Genomic DNA, 16,735 nt, shown 5'->3' with positions numbered 1-16,735 from the left:
CAGAAGACATAAACAGACATTTCTCCAAAGAAGATATACAAATGGCCAACAGACACATGAAAAAATGCTCAACATCACTCAGCATCAGGGAAATAGAAATCAAATCACAATGAGATACCACTTCACACCTGTCAGAATGGCCGACAAGTCAGGAAACGACAGATGTTGGCAAGGATGTGGAGGAGGGGGAACCTTCTTACACTGCTGGTGGGAATGCAAACTGGTACAGTCACTCTGGAAAACAGCGTGGAGGGTCCTCAAAAAGTTGAAAATAGAGCTACCCTGTGACCCAGCAATTACACTACTGGGTATTTACCCCAAAGATACAGATACAGTGATCCGAAGGGGCACCTGCACCCCAGTGTTTATGGCAGCAATGTCCACAATAGCCAAACTATGGAAAGAGCCCAGATATCCATCAACAGATGGATAAATAAGATGTGATATATATATATATATATATATATATATACACATACGTACATATACACATACGTACAATGGAATGTTACGCAGCCACCAAAAAATGGAATCTTGTCATTTGCAATGATGTGGATGGAACTAGAGGGGATTATGCTAAGCGAGATAAGTCACTCAGAGAAAGACAATTATCATATGATTTCACTCACATATGGAATTTAAGAAACGAAAGAGAGGATCATAGGGGAAGGGAGGGAAAATAAAATAAGACAAAATCAAAGAGGGAGACAAACCACAGGAAACAAACTGAGTTGCTGGAAGGGAGGCAGGTAGGGAGATGGGGTAACTGGGGGATGGGCATTCAGGAGGGCACGTGATAGAATGAGCACTGGGTGTTATATACAACTGATGAAACACTGACCTCTACCTCTGAAACTAATAAAACACTCTAATTTAAATTTAAAAAAATAAGAAATGGCCTCCTCCCGACCCCGACAGCTAGCATACAAATCTGAGCTGGAACAGGGGAGAGAACCGTGATTAGCTGCAAACCTCACCAAAAAAATAAATAAATAAATAAAAATCACCATTTTATGGCAAAGGCCATTTATGGACTGAATTCACAGACTTCCAGTGCCCAGATAAGGGGGCAGGCCTGGTCACACCATGCGTGTCTATTATGAGATTGTGCCCCAAATAGGGGATTTATCCCAGGTACTGGGAACAGTGACTGACATGGGCAGCGGGAACTAGGATGGGGAGCAATCCCACACTCTGCTGCACACGGAGGCCTGGGAAGAGTTCGGGGTCTGGTCCACGGGGCTTTGTAAAGGAGTGGGCGCGGTCCAAGCTGCAGGAAGGATCTCACCACTTCCATTAATCTGTACCTTGCAGGGAGGCCACGGCCTGTTCAATGGGAAGTGACAAGGTAGACTTTAGGGTTCACTACATGGAAAATCTCTTTCCAGAACTCAAGTGTTTGGCCTTGAATCAGGGAGGTCTCCTTGGGGACGCCTGGGTGACTCAGTTAAGCATCCGACTCTTGATTTCAGCTCAGGTCATGATCCCAGGGTCATCAGATTGAGCCGTGTGTCGGGCTCTGTGCTGGGCATGGAGCCTGCTTGGAATTCTCTCTCTCCCTCTGCCCCTTCCCCCCAAAAAAGAAAGAAAAGGGGGGTGTCCTGGCGCCTTCAGAGCTGGAAGCAGCAGTCCCCTTGGGTCCCGCATGTCAAGTGACATCTGGTGTCTACTTAGAGGGAAGAGAGCTGCTGTAAAGTGGAGATTATAATAAGATGTTGACTTCAAACTGTCTTCTCCCTCTTCGTGGTCGGGAGAGGAACCACCCAGGACTCATTGCTGCGTGGGGCTGGTTATGAGACGCTCCTGTCACCCGTGGCTGGGAGAAAACCATGAGGTCATGTGGCCCGTGCGGAAACAAGATAATGAAAAATCTCATCCCATCCTGACACATTTGTAAGGACTGTTACCGCAAAACACAGTATTGAGAGCGGTAGACACAATACATTACAATCCATGTGTCCACGGAGAAAAGTAAATTCTGTTAAAAACAAACAGCCCCCTCCTGCAGAAAGCCCCCTGCCCAGTTTGTAACTGGTCTCCCGCTAACTGTGCGACTGGGCCCGCTGTCTGGCCAGAGCAGCTGAAGCTGCCAGTCCTCCTCGACACTGAAGTCCCCACCTCCTGCTCCCTTTTCCACACTTAAATCTGAAACATCGAGTACCCGAGCCTTCCAAAATGTGCCTCTTACCAGGGTCCCGCTGGAAACCGTGTCAATTTTTCCCCATTCAGGCACAATGGGGGCTGCCCGTGATGGGAACATCACTTCGGCAAATTACAGTCTGTCGTGAGCTGTCCTCATTACCCAGGATTCGCCATTTAAAAAATGACAACAAAATTGTAGATCTGCTGTCCTTGGACGCCGCATCCATTTCAGGAATTATGGGAAGGAAGAAAATGAGACCTGCTCGGCCACGAACACAGATAAACAGCGGGCACCGGAGATATTTTTGAATCTAACATTTAACTGCTCATAGGTTTTTTAAGTATCGACAACATGTTGGCTGGCTTAAAAATAGAGGCTTAAATTTATTCTCCCAGGTCCGACTGGCTGCCTGGGTCACGCTTGCCTACAAACCCGGAGCGGCAGTTAGCAGCTCAGAGCCCCGCGCCTCCACTGCCCACGCTGTGGGCGGCGACTTGAGATGCCCCCGTTTCCATATTTAGTCCCAGCTGACGGAGTGTGGGTGCCAGGCTCCTATATTAAGAAAACAATAGTAAGTTCATCCTATTTTAACAAACCCACCCCTCAGCAATGGCAACGGGTTATTCTGAGAGCCAGCTGAGTGACGGCCTCCCCAGTCAGTCTGGCGTCTCCCTCCCAGGTTCCAGATGTAGCCGTGGGCATCTCTGTGAAAAGCAACCAAGGGCGGGGGAATATTAGGTAAGGTAATTAGTAAGGATTATTTTTGGCAATTAATACACAGGGTCGTAAAGATGATGGGTTTCTAACGTCAAAATACCAACAGCGGGTACTGTGGCAGAGGCCTCGGGCACAGCTGGGCTGGGGCTCCCAGGTGCCCGGGAGCCGGGGAAAGGGGCTGCCCGGCCGTGCTTCAGCCCTCACGTTCCATGTCAGATCACAACTGGACGTGGTTCCTGCTGTTTGAGAATCGATGCTTCCCTCCTCCAAACGAGGCAGCAGGGAAAGTAGGGCAGGCGGATTCCTGTCCCAACTGCCAGGGAGATTAGGGGTCAGGTGGCAGTGCCACACTCAGGCCCTCCCCGCTGCCCACTCTGGGAAGGGCAGGCCGAGGCCTGGAGTCCCTGCAAGGCTGGGTCATGTCTCTGAAGGCCAAGAACCGTTCCAGTGGGTGTCAGCTTCCTCAAAGGAAAGACTCAACTCATACTTAAGAACTCCATGCTCATGATACTAAACAGGAAAGACACCGTTAGGGGACAATCAGTGGCCCTAATGATGCAGCTAAATAGGAAATAAAGTTAATTAATCTGACATCAAAGACAAAAGATCCCAGGACATCCGTAGAGAAGGACAGTCTGCTGCTATACAGCGGACTGGGTTTCTCAGGCTAAACACGCCGCATTTGTGAATGAAGAGGAGGACTGCTGATCTACCCATGTCCCCGGCTGGAGGAGGCCACCGAGAAGGCCAGTGGGTGGGAGGAAACCAGTTTGTGGACAGGCATCAGCCGGGTGGGCAGACCCGGCAGCGCGGACCCCACCGCCAGCCCAGGACAGGTGGGAGCAGCTGGCCCGTCGTCCACAGCACCTGGGGCTTCAGGGCGGTAACCAGACCCTGCCTCCGGCCCTGTGTCCCAGAGCCATCTGGGTGGATGTGAAGCTGCCCTCTGGGGCTTTAGCCACAGAGTAAGACATTTTCAAAACCAAAGATTCTTAGAAAGTGAGGCGTGGGAGGAAGGCTCAGCTTCATGATGAAGAGACTGGGGCCCAAGCCAGCATTTGCTTGCTCACCTCAGGACCCCCCTAGACCCGTTCCTCAAAAGTCCGAAACGTGCCTCACTCACCTCTTTCCTCCCTCCTCCCCAACCAAGGACTTGGCGCATCGTCCGCCATGCAGCAGGGGCCCAGTTAAATGAGGCCACAGACCCGGAAAGGAGCATCTGCCCTTGTTCTGTATGTTACGTGAGATCAATTCCTCCCACAGGCGCAGAACACTGCTCATTCCCAACCGCCCCACGGAAACCAACCGAACATGAGCATCTGGGCGGGAGGCCTCCTCCTGCACCTTGCCTCCCAGATGGCCTCTGCTTGGGCCACCAGCCTGCTCTCCGCCTGTGTACCACCTGCCTCCCTCCCGCCTCGGCCTGCCGGTTCTTCCTTCTGCCTTCTCCTTCAGGTCCTGGCCGAGCTGTGCAGTCCTCCAGCCTTAGGTCGCCCAGCGGCCAAGCGTGGCCGCTTGGCTGCTGGACGTTTCAGGTGGGCGGTGTCTGCATTGTGCTCTGGAGCGTCCCTGCGCCCCACGGCCCCGCGCATGCTCCTCGGGTGGGGCTGACTCCGCAGCTGTGCTGCGGCCCCCCTTCCCGCCCAGGCGCCCCTGCTTCCAGGTCATTCACTCGGCACCTTGCATGTCTACTCGGCTCCAGGCCCCACTTCCAGTGCTGGGGATACGGCAGTGAGCACAGCACACTGAGTCCCCACCCCGTGAGCCTGCGCTCTGGGTGGGGTGGGGAGCCACCAGGCAGGTGGCTGTTAGGGCATGGTAAGCGCTTGGGCACGCAGTGAGCAGGTCGGGGAGGGTGTCTACCTTACACAGGGTGCCAGTGAGCTGCAGAAAAAGGGGAGCAGCTGGGCAGTTGTCTGGGCAGCAGTAACTCAGCAGAGGGAAGAAACGCAGCCCGGGAAGAGGGAGTAGCAGGGGCAGAGCCCGCAGCTGAAGTGCTCCAGGCATCTTGGGAAGGCGAGGGACCAGAGCAAGGCAAGAGGGTGTGCAAGATAAGGGGGATTGGGGACGCAGAGGGGAAGGCCTTCCTGGAGGGCCTCGTAAGGACAGAGGCAGCACAAATAAAAAGATCTGATTTTGGGGATGCCTGGGTAGCTTAGTCAGTTAAGTGTCTGACTCTTGATTTCGGCTCAGGTCATATCTCAGGGTCATGGGATCGAGCCCTGTGTGGGGCTCGCACTGGACCTGGACCCTACTTAACATTCTCTCCCCCTCACCCCCCAACCTCCTCTCCTTCCCCTCTCTAAAAAAAAAGAAAGATCTGGCTTCTACTGGGAGTGAGACAGGAGCCACCACAGGGCCTGGAGCAGGCTGGGCTCGACTGCACTTCTGCTCTAAAAGAATGGCTGAGGCTACAGCGCTGAGAAGAGATGATGGTTCAGGGGAGTCAGGAGGCCAGGCACGAGGCCATTTCAGTGGAAATGGGGACCGGGAGGGGACAGTGGTGGCGGCGAGCACTCACATTCTGATATGTTTGGAAGGGAGAGCCCAAAGGACTGGCTGATAGATGAGGTGCGGAGCCTGCGAGAGAGACAGCTGAGTCCTGGGAGGTCACAGGAAGTCACGGGAGCTCACAGGAAATCACGGGAATTCTGGCTAGACAGCCGAGGGGATGGCCTGGCCGCCCCTACAGTGGGAGGGCTGGAAGAAGAGGGTCTGGGGCAGGGAAAGGTTTGGCTGGAGTTGTAAACCGGGGAGCTGTGGGCCTAGGGCAGCATGATGCCAGATGAGTCACAGAGGGAGGGACCTTGGGGAGCATGCATGAGGCTACAAGGCCACGGCCTGGGAGGGGAGGGAAGGGGCCCAGGGAGGGAGGCTGAGAGGAGGGGCTGCACGAGCTGTGAGCGCCAAGACCTGCTCTCGGGCTTTGGCAACGGCAGGCCAGAGGGCTCCTTGACAGGAGGGAAGTGTTGGGAGCAGGTTCCAGAGAGAACGATAAGAGAGACAGGAGGACGGAGCACAGACAACTAAGCAAGGCACCAAGATGAAAGGGGGAGTGGAGGCATTGTGGGGGGTGCAGGTGGGCCGGGGTGGCTGCCCTGCCAGGAAAGAGATGACTGGCCTCCAGCTGGCCTGAGACACCAAGGACACTGTGACAAGTGGAACCTGAGTAACTCTGGCCGACGAAGGTTTTATGACGGTCACGATCCCATTATTCTTTTTCCAAAGCAAGTTACCTGCAGAGCTGGGAGCCCGTCAGGTCAGCAAGGTCACCCTGGAAATCGGGGGCCCTAGCACAGACCGTCAGAGTGCAGTAGAGCTGGGGGTCCCTATGGATAAACTTATTTGCAGACTCACGACAGCACAGGACAGAGAACGACTCACCCCGGCCCCTTATTTTCTGAAACCGCAGCATTCTCTCCCAGAGCCAATCAACGCTCATGCTCCCCAGGTTGTGCGTCCATTCATGGCTCTGACGTGATCCGCGGCTGGGGTACAGCCATGGCTGAAACCAACCAGGTCCCCGGCCTCAGAAACAGAAGCAGAATCACTTCAGGTAATGGGTCAGTGACCACCCCACACTCCAGCCAAGTGCCAGGCAGGGTCAGGCAGACGGGCATGGGCTCCCCTGCGGAACGCGGCCGCCGCAGGATGCTGTAAAGCCAGGCCTGTCCTACAAGTACCCACCAGCTGGGGCCCAGTCTAGCAGCTTGATCTAAGGACACTGGAGCCCCACACCCAGCTTGATTTATTGCCTGTGATTCTAACCGAGAAAAACTGCTAAAGGCTCAGGACACAGCCACCCAGCAGCATCAACTCGAACCATTATTCTGAACGACGTCTTTCATTCTTTCAGCAGACACTCATCAAGTTCCTTCTATGTATAAAGTACTCTGCAAAGTAGTCGGGAAGGGAGGAAGCCAGGACAAGAAAGCTCGTCATCTCCAGGAAATGAACACTGGAGACTATCTCCACCATCTGAAGTGGCAGAAAGGCCGAAATGCGTAAGAGAGGAGCAAAAATGTGCGATGGTACACAAGGACAAAGGGAAGGTTGCTACTCCCTGGGGAGAGAGGGGCTCCCGGAGCGCCAGGGAGGAGACAGGATGAGGGCTGGGCATGCAGAATGGGCACGGGTGGAAGAACAAGATGAACAAAGATACAGAGGCAGAAAAGCAAGAGGCACGTTCAGGGAAGGAAAGTCTCGAGGGGAGTGATGAGGCTGGACGGCATCCCGCAGGCAGCAGGGACACCCACGGTTTGAGAGCCGCGGGCGCCCCGGGCAGAGCTGTGCTTTGCCAAGACCGATGTGCTGCCTGGGGCAGGTGAGGGAGGGGCGAGGCCAGGGCATGGGGCCCCAGGGCTCGGCAACTGGGGGAGGGTGGGGAAGAGGGGAGGGCTCTGACGGACCTGTTCACAGGTCCCGTGGCTGTGAGGTGGGACCAGAGTGGGGACAGTGCAGGGACATGGGACAGCAGGGGGCCGGGGGCCCCAAGACCGGAGCACACAGTCAGGCCTGCTGCTGTCCCAGCCTTTCTCCTTCCTGGGGGTGGATCTGCTGCTCTTTTTCCGATTCCAGCACTCAGTTATTTTTAATTTTTCTTTTTAGGAAACACAAGCTCCAAGTGACCCACTCTCTCCTCTGAGAACATCTTTAGCCAAACCCAGCTTTGAGAGGAAACGCTCTCCTTTCCGTATTTGTAAGTTCTGGATAGTTTAGAAGTCCAGACTTGTCTGTCTCTCTGACCAGGGCTTATTTAGAGGACTGTCTTAACTTCCGGTGGTTACGTTCTTGTTGTGGAAGCTGAGGCTTCATGGGTCCACACTGAGGAATCCACAATTAAGATGTGCTTTGTGGTCACGTAAATGATATTTTACCAACGCCCCCCTGGATGTGAGAAAAAAGCATGTGTTCTCCGTGTTCCCTCTGCGTCTGTAATAAAACTAGGAAACTAAGTAAAAATTACAGTTGACCTTTGGAACATGGTGGGGTTAGGGGGCGCCGACCCCCCTCACAAACCCACCTATAACTTTGGACTCCCCCCAGAACTAAGTACTAATAGTGAACCACAGAGAGGATGCCCCCCCCATAACAGGAACCATGGATTAACACGTCCTGTGCTCATGATGCATATCGCACGCTGTGTTCTCATGATAAAGTCAGCTGAGAGAAGGAAAATGACAGGAAAATCAGAAGGAAGAGAAAATACACATACAGACTGTCCTGTCTTTGTTGGGGAAAAAAAAATCCAGATACAGGTGGACCTGCGCGGTTCAAACCCGCGCTGCTCAAGGGCCTGTCGTTTATAACCACCACCAACCTTTATTAAGTATTTCCTATGCGCTGGTTGTTTGCCCTGTATTATCCCATTCAATCCCCCCCAAGAACCCCCATACTACAGGGAGGCTGTAAATCCTGGGGGGGGGGCGTTAAATTAGGACAGCCACACAATTCCAGGGGGTGTCATCCGTTCAACAGAAGTGATAGAAGAACGGCCAAGTGGAGAAATGAAGAGAACGATCAGGTCCATGGGGCCACTGTCCCAGTGAAGATGCCGAGACCACTTGAGTGGGATAGAACAAATCTATCGGTTGCCACTTGGATAAGGTCACAGAGGCCACAGGGCCGGACAAGGCACAAGGAGAAAAGATGAAGAGGGAGGAGAAGGTCCAGGACTGACGTGGGGGAGCAAGTACACCGAGGCCTCAGGTGACAGGGGCAATCTGAGATTCAGGAGGCCCCCTGGAAGCCCTGTCAGTGTGCATCGCCTGGGAAGGGGTGTGAGCATGCAGGTGCCTGGGGCTCCCCAGACTTACTGCAGGCTTCTTGGGGTGGGACCTGGCCTCTGTGTCCACACCGGGCACTCTGGCAACAGCATGGATTTGGTGTGGGGGGTGGGCATGAACCCAGGACGGGACTTGAAGGGGGCGGGTGTCCAGTGCTCCTGAGAGGTTCGGGGAAAGGGGTGAGAGGGCACAGTCACTGGGTGTGTTGAGACAAAAGCCCTCTGACTGGGAGTTTCTGAGACCCCTGAATCATGAGAACCCCCAGGGCACTTGTGGCTCAAAATGCAGGTCCCCATGTTGGGGCCCCAGACACCCTCCCAGAGAAGGTCCAGGAATCTGTGTTCCTGACAGGCACCAAGATGACTGCTGAGGGACAGACAAGTTTAGGAAACTGGGTCAGCCCCAGTTCACCGCCACATCCCTGCCTTCTCATCTTGGAGCAGAGACAGTTTTTACCAAGAACCAGATGTGATCGTGAACATGGAGCCCTACCACAGACAACCCCACGTCCGTTCCTCTGATGCTCTAAAGATCGGGGACAGGCCCTGGAGAGGTGACCAGAACCACCCAGGTCAGCCCCTGGGACGAGGGCCCTGCAGGTTCACCTCTCACGGAAGCTCTGGAAGGTGGGCACTGTGCTGGGGAGGCCAGATGGTTGGGGCTGACCATCCAGAACAGAGCTGTCTCTGCTCCTGACACCCTTCCCTGACTCAGAGTCTGTAAACTTCCTTCCTTTCCCAGTTTTTGGGCTCTTCCAGGGGGTAATTAACAGGACAACAATAACTGACGTAGGAACAAGATTCTCTCTCCTCCAGCTTTTAAGTAGTCAGCATGAAGCGGGGCGCTGGCTGCTCACTTAAGGACGCCTGGGAATAGTGCGGAACGCTGCGAATGGTGTTTCAAGGCAGGAAACACTCTGGGTGCTGGGTCCGAGCGCAGTTCACTGCTCCCAGCTGTGTCCCCTTTCCCAGGGCCGCACATTTACAGCAGTTGTTGGTAACCCAGGCTGACCCGTCCATCAGAATCACCGGGGCTGCAACACGGGGCCTCCCCACGGCATCTGGTCCAACTGGCAGGGCCTGGGCATCTGCATTTTTGAGTGCCCTGGCGATCCCAGTGGGCAGCAAGGACGGGACCACGATCCACAACCTCTCGGGAAAGCGGACAGATGGACACCGGAGGAAGGATGAGCTGGCCACTGGGGCAGACGCCCAGGGCGAGAAGAGGGTCCAAAGGCCAAATGGAGCGCTGACTCTACGGAAAAGGAGGAACAGAGAGACAGCGCCAGAGGGAGGCACCCCCAGGTGGAGGAGGCTTCAGACAGCCGGCCGTGGCCAGAGCTGCAGGGATCGGTTCAAGCACATGCAGCAGGGACTCACCTCAGGAACAGTGGCTCCCCAGCGTGGTCCCCAGACCTATGGACACTTGGGGTGCTCCAAACCCCTGGGGGCGGGGCCCCACCATCCTGAGCAGTGGCTCCGGGGGAAGGTTTGTGAAGCCTGGCATGGGTGTGTGGGGGGTGACATCACAAATGACAGGAGCCCAGAAACTGCAGACCACTCAATTTAATGTTATTCGGGAAAGCAGCAGGAAGACTGTGGATGGGCCCGGGGCTGAGGCTAGAGAGAGCAGCGAGGCACAGGGAAGCGGGACAGGGGAGGTGCGGCCAGGGAGCAGAGGGAGAGAATCCAGACTCCCGCATTTCTGAACAGGAACCTTGGAGGCCAGAAGGGGATGCGCCAACGCCTCCAAGCCCTGGGGAGAGAATGGCACACCCAGCCAGGAAAAGTTTTACACACGCAAGTCCAGGAAACTCCTCCTAAGTTCCCCACAGACACTGCCCCCCAATTACTTGTCCCTCTCTTCTACAGCAACTCCAGAGTTTGACCGACACGTCTGGCCAGTGAGACCCACCAGCAGACGAGGGCGATCGATGGGTGATGCTTCCTGGGAACGCTGTACCGCCCTGCGCTGCCCCACCACAGAAATGGGGCCGCCCCTGCAACGGCAGACGGGCAGAGGGAGCCTGGGTTGCCAACACCAGTGAGGTTCCAGACGAGCCCTGGACTTGTTACAGCTGCCTCATCCCACAGGACACAACCATCGTCTGTCTGCTGGAAGGCACTGCGTGGAGCCTTCACCACAGCAGCTGAGCCTTTCATCTGGCTGACATAACCTTTCCGAGGAAGCCACTGGAAAATGGAAGATCCGTGAAGGAGAGCAGTGCAGAGCAGGTGCAGGGAACGAGCACTCCGGCTCTCAGGGGGCGGAGGGTAGCTCTCTCCAGGGAAGCACATGCCGAGAGGCCGTCTGGCAGGCATAACCATACCGAGAGGCATTCCACAGAGGACGGAGACTGGATGTTCAGAGCGGGTGGGAGACGCGGCGGGGAGACACGGTCATGGCGCTGGCTCCGCGCTCAGCGGCACTCACGCAGGCCGAGTCTGAGGCTGGCCAACCGGAGACCCGAGGAGACGGAGCCACAAACTGGGAACACAGCCAGAGCAGCGGCCCCGGTGGAGCGAGGACAGGGCAGCTGCATTTTGTCAAAAGCTGTTTTGGACCACTTCCATAGAATATCTTGGTTTAAAATAATTAATTTAAAAATTTTTTTAAAGTGCCAAAGAAACATCCAAGGCCACTGGAAGTTCAGAAGTGAAGAATTCACAGTGGAGACGCCTCCAGCCTGCCCTGAGCGGGACGCCCAGCTACCCCCAGGGAGCACCCCCCCACCGTCACAGTCGGGCTGGAGGTGAGCAGCGACCCGCCCCCCACCAAGCCCACGTGGAACGGCTGACAAAGGGCCAGGCATGGAGCGTCCCTGAGGAAGAGAGCAGCAGAGAACATATTGGGAACCAAAGGCAAAAGGGGAACAAGGCCTTTAAGAAGACAAATCAAGCAGACAAAACTAGCCCTACACCCTCTCACCAAATTACTAAAAACCGGTGTTTCATGATATAAATAAAATTCGACTCAAAACACACCTGGGAAAACAGACATACCTACAAACAAAAACAATGAAAAGTCGTTTTTCGATTTCAGGCAATATTTTTTATTACTACTATCAGTCATTTTAGATGCTGCCACTTTACCGAATTCTTTAATGATCTGAGTTATCTTTGTCACAGAATCTCCTGGGTCACCAGGTATGGTTCTGTGCCACAAAGATGAACGGCTTTCCTTCTTTTCTGCCAATTCCGGTACCTCTGAGTCTCCATCTGGTTTAGGGCAGTGGAACAAATCCCCAAAGCAATGTTAATGCAGTGAGAGCGCGGCCCCTGCCTCAGTCCTGACCTCGGGGACAGTCCTCAGAGCTCCCCTTTGAGGAAGATGCTCACTTTAGGGCTCAGATACCCATTTTTTGTCATGTTCGGGAAGGACCATCAATTCCTATTCTGGTACAGAATTACTGAATAAAAGCCAAATTAGTATCCGTCTCCGTTCACGATTTTCTCCTGCGCTTGGCAGCTACTAAATTACAGGTTAGAGAAGACTTTGACTGAAATGAGTTTAGACACCACTCTTACTGACAGCATCCTCTCTAGGAAAACGCTGTAAAATCACAGTTCCTTGCGGGTGTTTTCAGCACAACATCTATTTTGTTCACTTGCTCCTGGTGAGTTACTGGGCGCTGTTTAGAGATGATTACGTTTGGGGAAAATATAAGGCACTTTTTTTTTAACTTGTGGGCACAAAACCTCTACTACAATAGACATCAAATACCGCAAAGCCGTTGTAAACATCGCTTAAATGCACTTCTTAAAGAAAAGTGCCTGCCTCAAATGCCACAGCTCAGGCTCTGTAAATGAGCATAGGTTCTAGATTTGCAACAATTCCCTCCCTCACACCATCCAGCACGTGCAGACAGGAGACTGGGCTTGTCAACACGGAGACAGCGAAGGGTGGAGATGCCACCTCTCCTGAACTTCCAACATGTGGACGAGATAAGCAAAAATTCTAGCGCAGGGGCGCCTGGGTGGCACAGCGGTTAAGCGTCTGCCTTCGGCTCAGGGCGTGATCCCGGCGTTATGGGATCGAGCCCCACATCAGGCTCCTCCTCTGGGAGCCTGCTTCTTCCTCTCCCACTCCCCCTGCTTGTGTTCCCTCTCTCGCTGGCTGTCTCTATCTCTGTCGAATAAATAAATAAAATCTTAAAAAAAAAAAAATTCTAGCACAGAGTTTCAAATTTCAGGGGGAATGGAATTCAATAAGGCTGAAAGACAATTCTCAGCAGTTATGGGGCCTGGGCTCCAGATGGGGAGCTCAAAAGAGGGGCTGCCCCCCATTTCCAGGAGGCAGGCAAGGGCTGGTGAAGAAGAGGAGACAAGCAAGCTTATGGGACCGCGGCTGTCCTCGGGGTACAAAGATGCTCTGACTGCCACCACATTCACAGGCTGGGCATGCGTTTTTCATGAAGCAGACGTTCTCTTGGGCAGGATCTATGTTAATCAGATCTAAGGGCACTGCAGCCAATATTTAGTTGAAAGAGGAAAATGATCATGAAATTAAAACAAAACAAAACAAAAAACACCAAAGAGAATTAGCTTAAAAAAAAAAAAAAAAAGAAACAAACTCTAAAAATAGATCCCAAATCAGGGCCCACTCTCTGACTCTGACAAGGCCCAGGGCCCGTTATCCCGTACTCCTCAACCTGAACGTGATCTGTGCCTCTCGCTTATGGAACGAGTTTCTGTAAAGCACCTCTTTGTGTGAGGCCCCAGAGCCAACACAAAGAACAAGATCAAGCCCTGCCCCGAGGCCTCCCCGGTAGAAATATCAACATAACGCTGCACAGAGTGGTACCATTTGAGCTGGGTTTTGAAGGATGAATACGAGTTTTCTAAGAGAAAAAGAAAAGAAAGCTTGGTACTCCTGGCCTTGGAGATGAGAGCACAAATGAATGGCACTGTACCCATGCTTACTGTTTCCCCTAAATTGCAAAAAATAACCATCCCTCATTAAAGTACAAAGCATCCCTCTATGAGCCTGGAGCTAAGTCCCCCTATGTCCCACCGTATTTCCCGAGCCAGGAACTTTAAGGTCTATGTTGTTTAAGGTGGAATCTGACCAAAGGAAGAAATAAACGAGAACATGAGAGGCAAAAACATGCTTCAGTAGCCCCTTTGTTAGTGGGTCACACCGTTACTCTCTGGTGACATCACTGTCCCGGAAAGGCCCTGCCCCAACCTGCGGCCACTACACACCTCGTGGTTCTAAGCTCCCAGGGTTGCGTGTGACCCTCCATCAGGACAGTCATCCATCCGACTTTCGTTTCCAATTTTAAAAACCGGCGCCGACTGTATTTCAGTAATATATCATGCAGCCTCTTGAAAGTTTAAACTTCCACTTCATTAAACACCAGAGCCTAAACTGGGTCAGACGGCAGCCTGGCTGCTGGGGAGACGAGCGGGCGCGAGCGAGCAGCCGCAGCTGACTTCTTACCTCCGTGCACAAAGCCGTGCAGGGTGCAGTCGGAAGGCCCCACCAGGTGGATCAAGCTGGACTGGCTGTAGCTGACCGTGTTCGGCTCTGGAATTGCAAAGGAGAGAGGTTAGGCCGTGGGGCAGATCGATGCCCACGACTGAGTGCCGCGACATCTGCACGGCCGCCGACGGCATCCGACTGCCGGCAGCTCAGGTGGGATTTCTCTGAGGAGAACTGTGGTCTCCACGCGCTCTGGTCTGTGACAGCAAAGGCTTTCAAGGGTTCATCGGCCACTCTGTTAGCGAGTCCGGATGCTCACCCCAGGGGACACCAGTGTGCCCAGCAAGGCCCGTTCCCCAGACACAGGCAGCCAGTCAACACCTCGCAGCTACACGCTCCCAGGGCTGTGGTGACCCTCCTGCATTCATCCTTCTCACTTTCATTCCCAATTTTGTAAACGATCGCAGACAGTGTTTCAGAAACTTACCATGTAACCTCTCGAGTGAGCACATCTGCACCGCACGGAACACAGTGGTAGGTGTAGACGCCACAGACTGATCCTCCCCGGACAGCGCCCCGGGACTCCTGGCAGCCCCCAGGCTCTGACGTGGACCAGGAAGATTCAGCACCCAGAGGCCTGCCAGCTTTTGTCTCCCGTTCACCACCCCAGCTCGCCACATCCCTGGGGGCCTCCCTCCCTCTGGAAGAGGCTACACTTAAACAAACACATGAAATAAAACCCGCCCCCAGAAAGCACATAGGACACCTCGACGCTGCCTCTTCTAATAGGTGCGGCCGATGCTCCCCTGGAGGTTCTCCTGAGCAGACCAGCCACTGCTTCCACCTTCCAGAGCCTTCCGGGCACAGCTGACACTCCTCTGTCTCCTGCCTGGACAGCTGGTGCTAGGAGGGGGTGGCCACTCCTACCCCAGCAAGGCTGAGCTGTTGAGGAAGCCAGCCCACAGGGCCACTGATGATGGGGCCACAGCGTAGATGGAGAAAGGTCCCTTCTACACTGGGCTGTGGACAGGACAGGCCATGCCAACAGTCATCTGCCCTGCAGGCAAGAACTGGTAGCACGAGGGTGTCCCCTAAGCATCAGCATCACCTCGAGACCCTGCCCGATTCTCCTCCACACGGAATTTCAAACCATGTGGTTGCCTGAAGGGGTCACGAGGCAGGGGAACTGCAGCCCAGGTAAACGGAGACCCTGAAGTATTTAAATCCAGACTCATTTTGTCCTTGTCCTCGAGCCTCGCGGCTTAGAGTGATCTAGACTTGAGTTGGTGCGCTTGTGTGAAGTGCCATCTGTGGCACTTGAGAGGCCATCGTGAGATGCTCCGGGCAGGGTCCTCGGCTGCACAGGGAACTGTGAAGTGGCTCCTACTATGGAGAGAGGGCTCTCATTCTCATGGGCAGCCGGCTCTCACCTCGGGGCCCGGCAACTGGGCGGCTCCCTCCGCCTGCTTTCCTGGCTCGCCCTGTGCTGTGAAAGGCAGGCGCTGGCTGCCAGGTGATGCCCCAGCTCCTGCCTCAGGAGATACTGGGCAGCCATGGAGAGAAGGATTCCCACCTGTGAGGCCACATTCTGGGGACCTGGCCATCCAGCCCACCCATCTGGATGTGGGTCAAATGGTCCTCGCAAGCGGTCCCTCCACGAGCTGGTGCACAAGGGCACTACCTGAAACCAACCAACAGACCAATGGCTCCGAGCAAGGCGAGACGGGGGTAACAGCAAAAGCCCGGGAGAGGCACTCCAGGTGTCCCCTGGTGTCCACTAGGACTGCATTCGGTGCACATAGCCTGTGGCTTTGATTCAAGGGAGGAGCTGCTTCTCCCAGCTGCCCCATCAGTGCAGGCCTCCCAGACCGCAGGGGTGTCCATCTGAGACCACGCTGGGCTCAGGGTAATGCAGCACATGCAGACATACCACACGGGATGGGAAGCTGGACTCTGCCCTCCCCAGTTTCTCATCTCACTCGGAAATGGAAAAGACGTACCCCCAAAAATCCCTTGTGCTGCTATGGGAGGTGTGGGGGACAGTCGCTGCTGGTGAGGCCTCACCCGGCCAGGGCCATGCCTACAGCCGGCCTTGGGGGTTCAGACACCTGGACCCTGCCTGGGGGCAACTGCTGGGGCCACAAAGCACACTGATGAAGACCCCCTGCCATCACACCTGTCGGAGAGACTCCCCAGCCAGCGCTGGCCAGCCCGCAGCACCCCTGAGCTCAAAGCCTGTCTCCCTCAGGCCCCGTCTCTCTGCAGAGCACGGAGACAGAGGACAGAAAGGCCTCAAGAACCAAGGGACACACTCCATGGCCTTCGTTTGTGTCCCACTCGTAAGAGATACGGAAGTCACACCTACAGCACAAATGAAAACTAAGTCTCAAATCTGGCCCAATCTCAGAAACCACTTTGACCAGCTAACAGTTATGCAGGTGAGTCATGACGGAATTTTTTGAAGTTCAAACCACAGAAAATTGCACACAAAAATCTTTGTCATGTCCAGTATCTATTCAGACGACAAGGCATTTGAAATAACGATCACAACCTCGTGAAAGAGATGTCCCCACCGTCTTCTACTAACGTTCAAAAGTTTCAATTCGGCCGTGTCTAATCATTTAATGTTCTTAAAACTTGAATTAATAAGCTTTTCAATAAATGA

General features: G+C 54.1%; 1 protein-coding gene across 4 annotated transcripts in view; it reads right to left on the bottom strand.

Annotated features, from left to right (window-relative positions):
* The window catches only part of ACOT7 (acyl-CoA thioesterase 7), a 111,018-nt gene that overhangs the window by 34,048 nt on the left and 60,235 nt on the right, over nt 1-16,735 (bottom strand). For all 4 annotated transcript variants that reach the window (XM_087858627.1, XM_045803534.2, XM_045803533.2 and 1 more), the window contains one exon: nt 14,089-14,175. In XM_087858627.1, the coding sequence (XP_087714753.1) occupies nt 14,089-14,175 (87 nt within the window). The remainder of the gene's footprint in view (nt 1-14,088; nt 14,176-16,735) is intronic.

This window comes from Ursus americanus, chromosome 33, assembly GCF_024610735.1.
Source record: "Ursus americanus isolate L20-20 chromosome 33, mUrsAme1.1.p, whole genome shotgun sequence".
Taxonomy (NCBI): Eukaryota; Metazoa; Chordata; class Mammalia; order Carnivora; family Ursidae; genus Ursus; species Ursus americanus.
The sequence above is the reverse complement of the archived record's forward strand: the minus strand, read 5'-3'. Positions and strand labels throughout refer to the sequence as shown.